General features: G+C 40.2%; 1 protein-coding gene across 13 annotated transcripts in view; it reads right to left on the bottom strand.

Annotated features, from left to right (window-relative positions):
- The window catches only part of PRKN (parkin RBR E3 ubiquitin protein ligase), a 1,393,119-nt gene that overhangs the window by 1,115,158 nt on the left and 259,241 nt on the right, over positions 1-18,720 (bottom strand). For all 13 annotated transcript variants that reach the window (XM_089332490.1, XM_051855168.3, XM_089332487.1 and 10 more), the window contains one exon: positions 8,972-9,135. In XM_089332490.1, the coding sequence (XP_089188616.1) occupies positions 8,972-9,135 (164 nt within the window). The remainder of the gene's footprint in view (positions 1-8,971; positions 9,136-18,720) is intronic.

Raw genomic sequence — 18,720 nt, 5'->3', positions numbered from 1 at the left:
TGTCTGTCTCTCTGTCTCTCTCTCTCATCTTCTACTATCTCTCTAACTCCTAAATAAACAAAAAATAAAAATTTCAAAATAAGTTAATCTCATTCAGAAGCACTCTCAGAGACACACAGAATAATTTTTGACTAAATGTCTGGGCATTTAGACATATGGCACAGTCACATCAATACATAAAATTAACCATAAAAGCCAGGACATGAGAAATCTTGCTATAATTACTTAGTTCATAGCAAAGTTATTTTATTGGTATTCTCTTTATAATAAGGAGTTTGGCTCACATAAAAGCAAAATACATAACTGTTCACAATACACCTGAAATTTATGCTTTATGGAAGGATTCATCTAGATATTTATATATCCCTTTAAAAATATATATACACATTTGAAGAATATCATTTCATAAAGTAGAGAATTCTTGCTGTAAGTAGCACAGCACCTAAGTTTATTTTTCCAACTCTTCCAAGGTTTATGATATGATAAGATCTGAGTATGGAAAACCAGGAACATTAAAAACTTTAATAACTTAGGTTGAAACATATTATTTAATTGGCTATATTTTTGGTGTGCACAGTACCCATATTTCAAAATACAGGGCAGACCATATCCAATGACTAGAAGAATTCTAATCACATATAAAGTGTAATAAAATTTACATGCTATTGTTAGAAACGACATAGATTGTTTTTGTCACATCTGTAATTAACCTACCAAATTTTGAAACTTTAAAAACTGATCCAAAATGTTATGAGTACCCTGTATGCCCCTTGATTCACTTCTAACTACAGTAAATATTGTTTAATTGTACTCTGGAAAGTTGTTTTTTTACTTATTGTCCTTTTATTTATTTTTCCAACATTATTATTTATCCATTAATACAATTAGGTAACATTCTTCTGATAACAAAATTCACTTGTAGCTATAAAAATTAAATGATAGTGACATATTCTAAAAAGGCTTTAAATAATCAGTGATCCTTTTTAAAATATGATAAGCATAGTATCACAATCTCATAATTATGTATTTTTCCTTTAATGGTATTAGGTGGTCTTATATTTTATTGGCATTATAAGTTCAAATACTCCTGATGATGTTGAAAAAGACAACTTCTGACATTTATGAGACTTTGATTAGAGCACCGTTTAGTGTAGAGATGTTGGCAAAATGGTTTATATATGAGTTTAATTGTTAAAAAGCAGGCAGTAACAAATTTAACTGTGAGTTTTACGGCTATATTTTATTTAGGTGTGTAATTGGCAGAATTGTAGCATTGTGTGATATGCTTTGATATCATAGAACACATGTTTACAACTATTTACTCACTGCTATTTAACTTCCCTTTATCATTACAGGTACTATACTTGCTAGCATAAGTACAACATGTATAACAAGAAGCTGCTGCTGAGAATAAGGAAGTGAACCTTGCCCATGAGCTACTCTGCATGTGTGAAAGTTACACACACAGCCTGGTACTCTGCATGTGTGAAAGTTACACAGACAGCCTGGTACTCTGCATGTGTGAAAGTTACACACACAGCCTGGTACTCTGCATGTGTGAAAGTTACACACCCAGCCTGGTACTCTGCATGTGTGAAGGTTACACACACAGCCTGGTACTCTGCATGTGTGAAGGTTACACACACAGCCTGGTACTCTGCATGTGTGAAAGTTACACACCCAGCCTGGTACTCTGCGTGTGTGAAAGTTACATAGACAGCCTGGTACTCTGCATGTGTGAAAGTTATATACACAGCCTGGTACTCTGCGTGTGTGAAAGTTACACAGACAGCCTGGTACTCTGCATGTGTGAAAGTTACACACCCAGCCTGGAACTCTGCATGTGTGAAAGTTACACACCCAGCCTGGTACTCTGCATGTGTGAAAGTTACACACACAGCCTGGTACTCTGCATGTGTGAATGTTACACACACAGCCTGGTACTCTGCATGTGTGAAAGTTACACACACAGCCTGGTACTCTGCATGTGTGAATGTTACACACACAGCCTGGTACTCTGCATGTGTGAAAGTTACACACACAGCCTGGTACTCTGCATGTGTGAATGTTACACACACAGCCTGGTACTCTGCATGTGTGAATGTTACACACACAGCCTGGTACTCTGCATGTGTGAAAGTTACACACACAGCCTGGTACTCTGCATGTGTGAATGTTACACACACAGCCTGGTACTCTGCATGTGTGAAAGTTACACAGACAGCCTGGTACTCTGCATGTGTGAAAGTTACACACACAGCCTGGTACTCTGCATGTGTGAAAGTTACACAGACAGCCTGGTACTCTGCATGTGTGAAAGTTACACACCCAGCCTGGAACTCTGCATGTGTGAAAGTTACACACCCAGCCTGGAACTCTGCATGTGTGAAAGTTACACACCCAGCCTGGAACTCTGCATGTGTGAAAGTTACACACACAGCCTGGTACTCTGCATGTGTGAAAGTTACACACCCAGCCTGGTACTCTGCATGTGTGAAAGTTACACACCCAGCCTGGTACTCTGCATGTGTGAAAGTTACACACACAGCCTGGTACTCTGCATGTGTGAAAGTTACACACCCAGCCTGGTACTCTGCATGTGTGAAAGTTACACACCCAGCCTGGTACTCTGCATGTGTGAAAGTTACACACCCAGCCTGGTACTCTGCATGTGTGAAAGTTACACACCCAGCCTGGAACTCTGCATGTGTGAAAGTTACACACCCAGCCTGGTACTCTGCATGTGTGAAAGTTACACACCCAGCCTGGTACTCTGCATGTGTGAAAGTTACACACCCAGCCTGGTACTCTGCATGTGTGAAAGTTACACACCCAGCCTGGTACTCTGCATGTGTGAATGTTACATACACAGCTTGGTACCCCGCAGGAGTGATGAACAGGCTTGCTGCTTTTTCCCTGTTTTATTCTGTTTCTTTCCATGTTTATCACAGGTAAGAAGACCACATGTATCATGGGAAGTAGGACACTTTTGAGAATAAAAGATGCCTCTATTAATAATTAGGATAACAGATGTATTCTGACAATGTCCTGGGCAAACTGAAACATACTTATAGTCACCCAGGTATCAGATAGTATCCCTCACACTGACGAGTTTCAACATCATTTAATAACTCATCCCAGGTTCTTTGTGACTCAGTAGCCTAATATCACTGTCTTATAAAATTTTCCTCATAAAATGAGTTTGTCTTTTCAACTAGTGAAAGGGATTTGTAAGATTATAATAGACCTGACATAACAACAATCAGTTCTTAGAGACTATATCCACAGGATACTCTGAGAAGCACTATTAGAGTATAATTATTTCCATTATTCACTAGTATGTTCCATTTTGTTATTTGCAAGACTTTATGAAATTTAAAGAGTTAAAGGAAAATGGAAACAAATATGGACATCAAAAAAACAGATGATCTGTCACGGATGGGAAGCTGGAAGAGATCTGCTTTTCCTCTTTCCTCTTGTAAGTACACTAAAAAGTCTGGATATTACTTATAATATAAACATATGGAGATTCTGAAAGGTAGAAAGAAGAATGAAGATTCACTAGGGACCAAAGGAAGAAAACAGGGGTGAGTTCCTTCAGATTTCTTTTTGCCACATTATCCTGGACTGGAAGCTGAAAAAAAAGTCAATCAGTATAGACAAAACAATAACAGCAAAATCTTGCCCCCAAATATCCTGCTATCTATCCAGAGAACCAGGAATGAGGCCATCTAGCAACACAGGGAACATTTAAAAAATAACTTACCTACTCTAGAAAAATGCCAGAGAAAAAATATGGCTTCATTCCTGCCCAGCAACACTAGCAAAGAGTGAGTGGAGGACCTAGGTTTTTAGATAAACAGTTCAGTGAATGGGCTCAGTAGAAGAATGGAAGGTACAGAGGCAAAAGCTGGTGAACTGGAAGATGTGGAATAACAGAATTAACAATGTGAGCAACAAGAAAGGAGAACAGAAAAGGAAGAGAACTTCAGAGATCTGTGGAACAGTAACAGAACATTTATCATCTGTGCCGTGAGGGTGCTGGAGAGGATACACATGATCAACTGCTGAAAGAAATAGTAGTTGACAACTTTCCAAATTTTCCAAGACAATAAATGTAAAGATTTTTGAAGCTCTACAAACCCCAGACAGGAAAAATACAAAAGAAACCTACAGAAAAACACATCATAATTAAACTTCTTAAAACCAAAGACAGAAAATAAAATTTTAAAACAAGCCAGAGAATTTTTACACCTTATCAACAGAGATGAAACTATTTTTTAATGACAGCAGATTTTTCTTCAGAAACTATGAAGGCTAGAAGGAAGTGGCATGTTATTTTTCAAATATTGAAAGAAAAGAATTGCCAATCCAGACTAAATGAAAATACTACTTAGGACTGGGCGAGAAATCAATACATTCAGAGGTGAAGAAAGGCTGAGCGAATTTTTCACCAGAAGACAGACATACCCTAAAGAAATACCTAGAGGATATTCTCTGAACAAAAATGCAACAATAAAAGAAGGAAATTTGGAACACTGGGAAGAAGAAAACAATGCAATAGGTTTCCTTCTCACTCTTCTCTATTATTTTAATGTCATTCGCATTTGCCAGAAGCTAGAAAGAACTCTGCTGTTTCAATGGGCAAATGTTTAAACAAACTGCCCTATATCTACCCATACCCCAGAATACTACTCAGCAGTAAGAAAAGAAACAAAATTTATACACAGAACACCTTGGATGGGTATGAAAGGAATCATGCTGAGTGATAAAAGCCAATACAAAAGGTTGCCCTACTGAACAATTCCATTTGTATGACACTCTTGATGTGATGAGTACTAGATACTGAGAACAGATTGGTGGTTACCAGGATTTAAGGAAGGTGTAGGAGGAGGAGAGAAGAGAGTGTGGCTGTAAAAGGACAAGAGGGGCCCCTATGGTGATGAATATTCTACATGTTGACTACAACAATGCTAATAGTACAACTGCAACATGGCAGTCACCCCGTAACAATAGGGGATAATTACCAAGATCCACAGTGTGATGCCTGGAGCTGCAGATAGCATTGAACCTTATATTTACTGTTTTTTTTTTCCTACACATACATATTCTTGATGAAGTTTGAATAATAAATTAGGCACAGTGAAACATGAAGAATAATAATTCCAATAAAAGTTACAGGGATGTGGTCTCTCATCTCCCTCTTGAAAGAATCAAGATAAATGGTATTTGCAGGCTGCAATTAACTCTAGGCAACTAAAACCACAGGAGATGAGACCACAGATAAAGGCAGGCTACGCGTTTTCTTGCTATGGCAGGTTGTTACTTTTGGGAAAATCAGGAAAAGGGCCTAGGACCTCTCTGTGTTATTTCTTACAGCTACATGCAAATTTACAAGTATTTCAGAATAAAATTTGATTGAAAAAATAGCAACTAACATGATGTAGCATGTTAAGCAACTGCTTGTAACATCAGCATTCCATTTTTGAGTGCTGGTTCAAACCCTAGCTGCTCTGCTTCTGATTCAGTTCCCTGCTAAAATGATGGCTCAAGCACTTGGGCCTCTCCTCCCATGTGGGAAACCAGGATGCAGCTTCTGGCTCCTGGCTTAGGCCAGGCCCAGAACAGTGAAGTTTTCTCAAACTTGCTTAATTAAAATTCTACTATTTGTATAATAAGTAAAAACCTGTATATACAGGGGCTATGAGTTTATTTATAAACTTTATAAAATTCTTATTAGTTTAAATGTCTAAAAATTATTCACACATAGGACAGTACTGTAAAAATACTTACTCCATTATCATTGCCTTAACTCTAACTTATTGCAGGTATAGTCTTCCAACAAGCCCTGGATTATTTAAGGTAATCTCTAAGATCCTGGAATAACTGCATAATGCTGATGACAATCATGCTGACGATGTTACAGAGGCTAACATTTTCATGGTGCTTACTATATGTTGTGCCTTTTCTGACAGCTTTAAATAAATTTATTTCCTACAAAATCCCAACAAGATAAGCATTATTATTACAAATATTTCTTATTTTATAAATCAGAAAACACTCAATGAGGCTAATTTCTCTAAGTATTTAATATACATCTAAAAATTGGTCTGCCTTAAATTTGTAATATTAAACACTTGACATGACCTAACTTCTTAAGATCTAAATGATGATATAAACACTCTAGAGTATAATCCATACACTTAGAAATGGAGATTATATACCATGAAAATGCTTTTAATATGATGTTAGGTGAAAGATAATTAGAATATAAAATTGTATATTCGCACTGATTATGACTATCTAGAAGACTGCATAATGTCAAGGGCTAGGAAACAGAGAACAACGTGGGGATGAGAGAAAACTCCTGAACTGTACCACATTTAATTATGAGGGTCAGGGGATGGAGGGGAGGAGAGATGGGAGAGGTTAATAAGTTAAAAAGTTAAGGGATGAGAATAAGACACAATCTCACATTCTTGAGTGGATACTAGAGCCTTAATTCAAATCCCATCATGATGCCCTGGGTCCCATGGTGGTCTGTTCATGACCCCAAACACTGTAGAAGCAACAACCACTACTATGAAAGGTCTCCCAGCCCAAAGCTAGCCCCAAGTTCTGCTGGCCCACCGCTCGTAGTTATAGCTCATGTGAGTTCCATGTAAACAACTTATGCTTTCTCCCCATTGTAAGACACTGTTATCTTTTTAGGTTCGGTGGATCTTTTTCCAACAGCTTTCCTGCAAGTATTAGCAGGAAATTGCCCCAGGATGGGTCCTTTCCCTTCTGGCAAGTGTCTGTAATAGTTTAATAAGTCCCTGTACTGGAGAGAGTTTTATTTTAACAAAGGCATGGGATCTACTTCTCCTCCCTTTGTGTGTACATATGCCTGCCGTGAATCACTGACCTAAGCACATTACCTACTCCCAGGACTTGCGTTGCAACTCTGCCACCTGCTTTCACCAACCAATGAGCTAGACTGGGGTCCTGAGGGTCTCAAGGTCACTAAATCCAAAGCCACTTCTTCCAAACCATCCCCATCTTTTCACAGCATAGACGGTTCTTTAACAGTCCTACCTTCTTGAACCTTGCCTGTTTTCCAAACTCAATTCCATTGCTTGCCCAGTCTTCAACATCTCCTATTCCAAGCATATTCTGTGTCATTCCTCCAACTACGGTGTCCCACCTGAGGTCAGTTCATCCATTACGTCTTTCCTGGTGACTCAGATGTGTTTTCTCTACCATTAAACTTCCTAATACTTATTTTTCAGTTGCAATAGGACAATGATTATGTTTGGCATCCTTATATTATGGCTATTAGGCTGTACCACACAAAATTGTTGATAATAATATCCTACAAAATGACAATCCCGTACAGTTCAACCTGACATTTCTTCCTATTTCAGAACTCCTAAGTGAAGAGCCACCTCCTTGAAGGCAGGGGCTGAATTCTGCTTTTCTTTTGGATCCCTGGGGCAGAAAGTGTTTAAGAAGTGTTTATCAAAACAAAGACTCTTAAATCAATAGATATATTTTGCATATGTTTGCAAAATGATTCATCTGTAGCAATTAGTCTAATGGAATACGAAGTAGCTAATTATTTTGCCAATCAGCTCAAAGGTTGGAGGTCAGTAGATTTAGAACCTAGATATTTTGGTATTATAAAACATTTTCATTCATGTTTTAAAATCATCTATTTGTGAAGGAAACATTCATGATTTAGAGGTTGGCAGGTACAGTAAAATGCTGTTCAGTTGACTGCAATTAAAAAATGTATCTAAACACTTTTCAGCACATGCACTTCCTTTATAACAACAAAATTCCTGAAAGCAGAAACACAGTGGTTTGCGCATAGTGAGCCTGGGCTTCACCACCACAAATAGGAGAAGCAAGGGAGGGTGACAGGAACAATTTGCATTTCTACAGCTCCTTCCTCTACTCAGATTCCAAAGGCATTTCACAAAGCAACAAAAATCAGGGCCCAGAAGGGACAGTGATAGGATGTAGCAACCAGGAGGGCCTCCCCCATAGCCAGACTCAGAGCCCCTGTACATGGTAGTGGTCCCCACACAGCTGTAAACATGAGAGCAATAAACCGCTGGTACAGGTCAAGAAAAGGATAAAACGTGTCTGGGATAATTCAGCAGCCATCAGGAACATCCCCAGGAAGAGTCCATCCTTCCTGCTGCCCCAAAGAGCCCCTTTATCATGCAGATTGTACTGGCCTGCTTCTCCAGCAAGCTACTGGCTGTCCTACTAGGTGATGGCACTGTCATAAACCCCCAATTCCTACAAAAATCACCACTGAGCTGGGATGCCCTGGGAGCAGAGGACACGCCAGGCTTACTCTGCAGTCGCCAGAGGTCTGTTTGAGAGAAAATTTGACAGAACTTTAGGAAAATTGCATGCAAAGCAGCCTTCTGCTGTGCCCAGGCCTTCCCCTTTCCCCACCAGACTCTGGAACTGGTCAAGCGATTCTCAGGAGCTGACTATGGGTCTGAGAGGCCCCTGCTCTGGTACACGCGGCGGCAACCCCAAGCGTCCTCCAGGGGTCACACTCGGGTTACGAATCCACACAGCGCAGTGACTGAGCAGCCTGATTGGGCACAATTTATTCGATTCCTTCTTCATTAAGATTCAAACGGAATAAGTAAGGTAGAAATTGAACAGACACAGAAATTGTGCCTTGCTGCTCCTGTAGTCAGTAAACATTTATTCACGGTGCCCAGCTCGCGGGCCGTGCGCTCTCTCCCCCTCACTTACAGCGGTGCTTCCAATCCTTACTGCTTGCCGTTTTAATGCATAATTAAGAAGGTCAGAATTAATGAAGCATTGTGGAGTAAAGTTCAAGGAATCCCCAGGCACTATTTATTCTATTAGATCTCGGGCATGAATGTCAGATTGGCAGCAGAAGCGGCATTGGCAATCGGGCTAGTGGTGTCCTGGGAGCAATCCGCCCGGGGAGACTCACCTGCACTGTTGACTCATCCCCAAGCTCCTTCCCTGCGAAGATCACACGCAACTGGTCAGCTGGAACCCCCTGTCGCTTAGCAACCGCCTCCTTGAGCTGGGAGATGCTGGTGTCAGAATCGACCTCCACTGGGAAACCGTGGCTGGAGTTGAACCTGACGAACACTGAACCACGGAAATGGGAAGAGAAAAGAAAGGCAGTGAGCCTGACTTGAAGCCCTCAAATCGCAGTGACAGCATTTCTGAACTGACTTACCCTCACCTGCCCTTCAACGAATGGCACACATTTTCTTTCACTTAAAACAAAAAAATAATAATGCTACTAATGCTATCTGGAGCAATAGTTTGAGGAAAAATGGAGTTTCCCAGTAGGATTTCCCTTTCATATATTAGTCAGTGACCTGCAAACCAAAATTGCACACTCCCTTTGACATCTATTCTGGGAAAGAGAGGGAGTCAAGCAGAACCCTTGCTTGATTGGAATTGTAAGATTCCCAGGAGTTCGTATAGGAGATTCAGCTCTGACAGCCTGTACAAACTCGCCCACCATCCATAGGGCCCCTCCTAACAAAAAGAAAAGGCAGTGTGCCAGCAGCACTCAAGGAGAAATGGAAAAAGTCCAGGCCACTTCACAGACCACAGTGAAGACCCTCTCGGCGCCGCAGCTGCTGCACAAAACGCTCCACTGGGGCTATGGACACAATCATTCTCCTTTTCTTTTGAAGCTTCTGACAGCACTGCTCTTTCTGCAGCCACTCTTCCCCACCGGGACCACACAGTCTTTTGCCTGCTGTCTTCTCACTTCAGTGGCCACCACCTTTCAATGCCTCTCATGCCAGAACTCTCCTTTCCACAACTTCGTGCACCGCTCTAAGTCAGCCTCTCATCAAATCTTTGCTAGATTCTTGCAGTAGCATCCAAACTGGAGTCTTTTTTTAAAGATTTTATTTATTTTATTTGAGAGTTAGAGTTACAGACAGATGGAGAGACAGAGAGAAAGGTCTTCCTTCCATTGGTTCACCCCCCAAATGGCCGCTACAGCCGGCGCTACACCGATCCGAAGCCAGGAGCCAGGTGCTTCTTCCTGGTCTCCCATGTGGGTGTAGGGACCCAAGCACTTGGGCCATCTTCTACTGCTTTCCCAGGACATAGCAGAGAGCTGGACTGGAAGAGGGGCAGCCGAGACTAGAACCGGTGCCCATATGGGATGCCGGCGCCGCAGCAGAGGATTAACCTACTGTGCCACAGTCCCAGCCCCCAAACTGGAGTCTTGATGCCTTATTCTTCACTTCCGAAAGCCCCCGCACCATGCTACAAGAAGACTTATCAATCCAGAGTTCTGACCATGTCACCTTTTGCTATCAGATCCAGCAAAAAATTGATTTTGCATATATTAATCCATTTTTTGTTGATATAAAAAAAAGACACTTGAAGTTTTTCTTCTCAAGAAAAGAGGTTTATTCAGCTCCACAGTTTGGGAGGCTGCATGTTCAAAATTAGGCAGCTCCATCGGTTTGGCCTCTCCGAGGTTCCCGTTGGCTGTCTCACAACATTGTGGACAAGTAGGAAGGAAATGGCTGCACACAAAAGAGGCCAAGCCCAAAAAGAGACCTCATTTTATGGCAACCCACTCTTGTGAGAACTGAGGTTCCACAAGAACTAAGAACTACATGAATCCCTTCCGAGTGCGATGCCTCCAATGGCCTAATTGCCTCCTAACTGGGAACCAAGCCTCCCACACACAGACCAGAGCCTTGGGGACACATTCAGCCAGAGCAGGTCTCCAGTGACATTTATTATGTGAGTCTTATAACACTTGACAGGTTCCAGGTGGAAGCAACATAGCACAGAGGTTCAAATCCATCTACATGCTCCTTTGTGGATTTTGTAGGTTTTGTAGCCTGAATATAAACATACTAACCCTCACTCTTTGAATCTCAGCTCTCTAATATTCTTTTATTTTCTTTAAAATTTATTTTATTTGAAAGGCAGAGTGACAGAGAGAAAAGGAAAGACAGAGAGAGAAACAGATCTTCTATCCACTGGTTTACTCCACATATGGCTGCAATGACAGGTGTTGGGCCAGACCAGAGCCTTCAAGATTAAGCACTGGGCTACCTTCCACTGATTTCCCAGGAGCATTAGCAGGAAGCTGCATATGAAGTGGAGCAGCTGGCACTTGAACCAGCACTCATATAGGATGCTGGTGTTGTAGGCAATGGCTTAACCTGCTGCACCACAACATGGGGCCCCAACTCTAATCTTGAACATATGAACAAACCATGGAGAATGTTATGTGACACATTAAATAAAATTTTGCAGTATTTCCCTAGTAACTTCTAGTAACTTTCCAAATAGTAAATATTTGCATGTGTCTCAGTTATTTTGGGTGTACATTTCATCTTCTTTAAAAGATGATAAACTCAATGCCAGGTAATTTTACTATTATTTCTCTTTTAAATATGGCATAATTGCCAACTTGCTCTCAATTAAAATGAGATGACCCACTTAATAATGATTATAATAAAATAATAATTACAATGCCAATAATCATCAGGTACTTACAATGTGCCCGGTGTTATCCCTTAGATCTGGTCAGGTCACCATTATTACCCTGATTTAATAGAATAGTAAATGAGGGCCCAGAGAATTATAATCACCTTCCTAAGGACATCAACAACTTTTTTTAATCAGAATTCACATTCAGTTCAATCTAACTCTAATGCTCAACCCATTTTTATCATCACACACTGCCTAAAGACTTCTCAGATGAAATGTCCACATTCTCTTTCCTTATGATAAAAAAGATAAACAAGAACATCACAAGAGCTTTAAAACACAATTCAGATATTTCTTATATCAGCTGAAGATGGGGTTAAAAAATTTGATAGCTAAGAGCAAAGAATAGTGAACTGTGGCCATAAGATGCGGTGGAATAAAAATGGCACTAAACACAGGCAGGGGGCATAGATGACCACATCAGGGCAAAACCCTGATGTATTTGACCAGTATGGAAAATAGAAAAAGGAAGGACTGGAAGTAACAGAATTTTCCAAATATAGAAAACTCATGAAAAAATACCAATTACAGAGGTAAAGGTGCTTTTGATATACTTTTAAGTAGATTTCATCCCACACTTTTGAAAGTAGAAGAGAAGAAATAAAAATGTATTGGGAGCCCTTGAGGTACACTCACAGCATCCTCGGATCAAAGACCATAAGACAACCAATTCATCAGATAACACACAGAAGAAGGAGGGGGCTGAATGGGACAAAAGGTAGAGTCCCTGTTTTAAACGTGATTTTCTACTACTGTGAACAGATCTTTCAAAAAAGCAAAGCACCATAGGGGGGACATCAGAAGAAGCAGCTGGGAACCATATAAAAGCTACTACAAAACCAGGTAAAAATTCCAGGAGATCTAAAGTTGATGATTTTTCCCTAGGGGTTCAGATTGTAGGAATCCTACTGCAAATATAAGAATTATAAAGAAACACAAACCACCAAATAACTCTGCACAACAGCCTGTTTTATAAAACAAAGTTTTAAAGCTTACAATTGGGTTAATTAAGTTGCAATTTGGATGTCATATAAATACTCCAGAAATAAATAATTTTTGAACAGTAAATACAATATATAATATGAATTTATTAAGGAAAGAGTAATAGGTATTTGACCTATTACATAATAGGTATTTGACCAAATAAAATATTTGCGAATAAAAAACAAATATCTTAAGAAAGTGACCCAGTCAATAATCATATAGCATTGTCTGAAGGTGCTACAGATTAATGGCAGTAGCATATATTGCAATGGGTCTCAACTTCCTTCCCATATGTGAGAAATGTGTCACATCCCATTGGTTCTATCCTGTTAGCTTCAGCCAGGATTCTCCAAAGGACACCGCAGGGAAGCAGTCCACCTGCTGTCCCTCCTCCACTAGTTCTTTTAAAATCACAGAGCACAGAACATTTTTTCCCCTCAAAGAAATGTTTTTATTTAATGAGTATAAATTTCATAGCTACAGCTTTAGTTCTATACTGATTCTTCCCACCATACCCACCTTCCCACCCTCAGTCCCACCCTATCTCTTCTTCCCTCTTCTGTTCCCAGTTCCATTCTCCATTAAGATTAATTTTCAATTAACTTTATACATAGAAGACCAACTCTATACTAAGTAAAGATGTTAACAAATGGCACATACATGCATTAAAAAACTGTTTGAAGACAAGTTTTACAGTTAATTCTCATAATACAACTCACTGAGGACAGAAGTCCTTCATGGGAAGTAAGTGCACAGTGACTCTTGTTATTAGTTTAACAATTAGCATTCTTATGGGTGATATCAGTGATCACCTGAGGCTCTTGACATGAGCTGCCAAGGCTATGGAAGCATTTTGAATCCAGAATCTCTGTCAGTATTTAGACAAGGCCATAAGACAAGTAGTAGTCCTCTCCTCCCTTCAGAGAAAACTACATCCTTCTTTAATGGCCGGTGCTTTCCACTGGAATCTCACTCACAGAGATCCTTCATGTAGGACATTTTTTTGCCACAGTGTCTTGGCTTCCCATGCCTAAAATGCAGCAGAACATCTTTAGAACTGGTAAAAGAGAAATTTGAATATCTGTTACAAAAGATTTATTGAGATCTTAAGTGCATTAGAAAATTTCAAAAAGAGTCATTGTTTTAGGGACAACTCTCTCAGTACAGGGCAAGGATGTGCTTCAAATGTAGTCCTTTAATTTTAGTCACCTAGAAGAGGGAGAGTAAATAAAAGTGGAATCCATTGTGTGTACTATAAATAGGACAAATTAGATGGGATACAGGTGAATACTAGAAGAGTCACTGATTGTTCCGTTTTCTGCTCCTCTTCATGATGGACAGAAAATGTCCAGGGACAGAGATATGAAAGATATTTCAGCTTGTCTCCATTTTCTGATATTTAATTAAGTCTCCAAATAATTATTAAATGCAGTTATAGTATTAGTAGAAATAAACACCATATAATAGACATATTCAATAGCATCAATAAATATTTTAACACCATGATAAGAAAAAAGATATAAAACATATTCACACTCAATTTCTACATTATCCCTAACCACGGTTCACAAGTCCTAATTGGCAAGGAAGTAACTGGGAGAGAACAGGGTTAATGAATACTTTTCAAGGCTATCTTATTCGCCCATTCTGATCAGAGCATAACATTTTTGAAAGTTATTTATTTATTTGAAAAGCAAAGTGACACACAGAAAGAGACAGAGACAGAGCTAGAGTTCTTCCATGGGCTGTTCATTCGCCAAATGCCTGTAACAGCAAGGGGTCTTCCAGGAACCTGATGGCTGGAGTCACCTGCTACTGCCTCCTGGGAGCATTAGCATGGGACTTTCTTGGGAGCATAGGCAGGACTCCATCCCAGGCACTTTTATATGGGGCGCACACATCCAAGCTGCAACTTCACTCCCTGTGTCACAATGCCTACCCCCAGCATATAAGGTTTTGAGTTATAAAGACAGTATTTCAGTAAACAAGACCCCAGCAGAAGGAACAGGCCATCAAGGAGAGAGGCACCTTTCTCTGAAGGGAGGAAGGAACCTCCACTGTGATACGGCCTTGACTAAACAAGTTCAGAGTCGGTGAACTCAAGGAGCTTCCACAGCCTAGACAGCTCATAGCAAGAGTCTCGGGTGATTGCTGACGTCATAAATAAGAGCACCAATTGTTAAAAACAACGGGAGTCACTGGATACATGCTCCCCACGTGGGATCTCTGTCCTTAATGTGTTCTACTATGAAACTTAAAAACAACACTACTAGTCAAACAGTACTCTATACCTTGTGTGGTTGTGTGAGTGCAGCCTGTTGAAATCCTTGCTTAGTATATACTAAGTTGATCTTCAGTATATGAAGGTAATTGAAAATGAAACTCGATGAAGGGCGGGATGGGAGAGGGAGCGGAAGAGGGGAGGGCTGCGGGAGGGAGGGAGGTTGGGGGTGGGGGGAAGCCACAACAATACAAAAGTTGCACTTTGTAAATTCACATTTATTAAATAAAAAGTAACTATATAACAAACAAAAAAAAGAAAAAAAAGAACTTAATACTTTACCCTTTTAGTATTTTTTATGTTCTACTTAAAACTATTGGTTGAACTCTGTAATTAACACACAATTACTCTTAGGTGTTTAATTAATGCTATAACTAGTACTCAAATAGTATTTTACACTTTGTGTTTCTGTGTGGGTAAAAACTGTTGAAATCTTTACTGAATATATGCTAAATTGATCTTCTGTATGTAAAGATAATTGAAAATTAATCTTGATGTGAATGGAAGGGGAGAGAGAGTGGGAGAGGGGAGTGTTGTGGGTGGGAGGGAAGTTATGGGGGGGAAGCTATTGTAATCCATAAGCTGTACTTTGGAAATTTATGTTCATAAAATAAAATAAAATAAAATACAGTATTTCAGTATCATTCACTGATGATTATGATCGTTGCCTGACTCTGGCTGCTCATCCTGTACAGACAATAGTCATTTGAATTACATGGGGCTAACTCACCCTTCCCAGGAGTAGATTCTGAGTAATCCGCACACTAGCATCATTCTGGTAATTGGTTCAGGGATTGGCTCAAGGATGGGTGTAAACCAATCAGCATTTGGCTTTCCCTGATCACACTGATGAGACTGTGATATAAGGTGGAATCATCCAAGTGGAATTCCAAGATTTAGTGAAGAGGTGCTTTTATATGTATGAAATATGTATCAGATGAGAACTAGAGACATTTTTGCTGGGAGACGAAAAAAAAACAGACCCAAGGTAGACTATTGATACCATCAGCATATAAATGGTTCAGCGTATTGTGGCCAAGGCAGTTCTTCTTTTAGGTTATAGGTTCTCTAGGGTGATTAACTCTACTTGCCTCCCAGTAAGTGTCAGCAGCAGTCCCTAGCACTTGTGACAACCAACAAGTACCCTACATATTTCCAAATGTTGTTAAGGGAGGGAGTTTCTCTTTCACTCTTGATAAAATTACCAAGTCTAGTGTTCCCTGTCATAAATCAACAAGCAAACGAAAATTGTCCTCTTATTCCCCTCCAGTCACTATCCCAAGTTCCTGCATGGCAAAGTTTATAGAGAATGTCTTAGAGTCCTGTTCCTCACTTCCTTATTTTGTATTCTTTTCTGAACCCATTTGTGGACATTGTTTCTGGTAAAGAAGCAACCTCTAATGAAAAAATACATTTCCAGTCCATTTCACCTTTTAATTCTTATCATATTGACTTTAAGAGACAGTCAAGCCGGTGCCATGGCTCAATAGGATAATCCTCCGCCTTGCGGCACCGGCACACCGGGTTCTAGTCCCGGTCGGGGCGCCGGATTCTGTCCCAGTTGCCCCTCTTCCAGACCAGCTCTCTGCTGTGGCCAGGGAGTGCAGTGGAGGATGGCCCAAGTGCTTGGGCCCTGCACCCGCATGGGAGACTAGGAGAAGCACCTGGCTCCTGGCTTCGGATCAGCGCAATGCGCTGGCTGCAGCATGCTGGCCGCGGCGCCCATTGAGGGGGTGAACCAACGGCAAAAGGAAGACCTTTCTCTCTGTCTCTCTCACTGTCCACTCTGCCTGTCAAAAAAAAAAAAAAAAAAAAAAAAGAGAGAGAGAGACAGTCAGCTCCTGTTCTTATAACACTTTTTTTTTTCTTGGCACCTGCCGCTAGCCCCTCTGATTTTCCCACAACACAGGACATATTTCTGTCATTTCATCTTTTGGATTCTCTTCCTTGTTGAACTTACAAATACATATTTCATACTCAGTGTTTTACAAACCTAGGTAAATAAGTTGTCAAATTCAGTATTCTTTTGAACATTTTAAAAGAGAATTTTGGAAACTTTTTTCTTAAACTGAGAAAAGTGCAAATTATAATACAGGAAGAACATTACAATTTAGGATTAAAGTTAGTCAAGAATGAAAGTATTACATCAGATACATATCTATACCAAAGTCAACATTTTAAAAAAAGTTGCTTTGAGAGATGGATATTACAGTCTAATTATTTCATAAAAATAACAAATGCAATGCCACTAATTAAGAAATAACAGGCCCTGCTATCATACAGGTTCATACAGGTAATCTCTGAGTTAAAAGAAAAAGTAAGAAGAGACCTAACAGCAATAGCTAGTGGAACAGCCCCCTCCACCCACCAGGTATAAAGAACAACAATAAAGCACACATCCAGGGGAAGGTGTTTGCTTAGAGGCCTGAGTGTTCATTAAGTAAACAGGCTTCCTGTGAATAATCTTTCTGGTAGTTGAAAGACTCACCTTCAACTGATACAGCATAGGTTCCTCCTTGGGAATGCACGCTCTGGACCCATCGAGGTCTGAGTCATGATCACACTCAACTAGCAGATTCTACAAGGGGCCAACTTAACCTCTTCTTTACCCTCATGTAGTAGCCCATCACTCCAGATGCTGTCCATTAGGGCAATGAACATGACTTTCCTTGAGTGATGTGCTAGGAACTAGCATCAAGAAAAAAGGTACTGGATTAACCACCAGGATGAGAACCCTGCAAAATTATCCCTTCACAGCAGTGAAAAGAAAGATTTAAACTTCTATTTTTTTCCAGAATGAAGTCAATTTGTTGAATCAGTTTCCATTGATTCAAGTCCTATTTCATTTCTAAATTAATCTTTCCTCTCGTAATCTACTAGCCTATACATTGGATAGTGGTGAAAAACAAAAACTCTGGCATTTTTGGAGTAACAGCTCAGTGTTACACGACCTTGCATAAACAATGTATTCTTTCTTGGACTGTTATAGGAATCTAGGTTATTGTTTGCTATTGCTATCTTTTAAAAATTATTACTTATATCATATATCCTAGCATTTGATTACACATTGACATTGTCTTTTAACAGCTTGATGCCTAATTCTTGATCCCTTACTGTCATTTGAGTTCTTGTTGACCACAAACCTCACTTCATCTCCTCACTTCCACAACCATGGTGCAAAACACAAAGCAATATGATACCAGATTAACTTGCCCTGAAAAAAAACTATAAAATCTAGACTAGATGCAAATAACCAAAATGAAAACAAAAACAAATAAACAAAACAAAATAAAAACCCAGATACCTAAAAAGCCACAAAAGAAGGAAGATTCTGTAGGGAATGAAGATGTGTAAAGTGGGCACCCATTTTCACAGCTGCAGCCTGAAGCCAGGTGCCCACTGAGTGGCCGACAGGGCAGTGGGTAAACCAGTGAGAAAATATTAGTCTTCCTGGCTTGAGGGAGCAAAATGCCAGCATGAGGAGAGGACGAAGGACACATCACAGGAGGAAAAGAGTCAGAAAAGGGCTTCTCACATTCTGTTCTCCCATTTCGCTTGCTGACCCCTGAACAATGAAAAGGCAAGACAGACTCCAAGCAGCTCAGCCAAAGGAAAGAACTGTGCATGGAAGCAGAGTCAAACTCCCCATCCTTTGGACATGGACTGTCCAGTGTGCAGAGCCACGTCTACAATGACTGGGGCTAGGCTTAGCCAAAGCCAGGAGCTGGAAACTCAAACTAATTCTCCTATGTGGCTGGCAAGGATCCCATTACTTGAGCACAACATGGGAAGTGGGAACAGGAGCCTTGGCTCTGCCAGGTTGAGGTCAACATCAACCCAGAAAGTGCCTTACTGTCACAGGATACAATGAGAATGGCATGCACCGTGCCTCTGTGCTCTTCTCTCAGGGGGCAGAACTCCAGTCC

The sequence above is a fragment of the Oryctolagus cuniculus genome, chromosome 5, assembly GCF_051225735.1.
Source record: "Oryctolagus cuniculus isolate XC-2025 breed Fujian yellow rabbit chromosome 5, ASM5122573v1, whole genome shotgun sequence".
NCBI classification, from domain to species: domain Eukaryota; kingdom Metazoa; phylum Chordata; class Mammalia; order Lagomorpha; family Leporidae; genus Oryctolagus; species Oryctolagus cuniculus.
The sequence above is the reverse complement of the archived record's forward strand: the minus strand, read 5'-3'. Positions and strand labels throughout refer to the sequence as shown.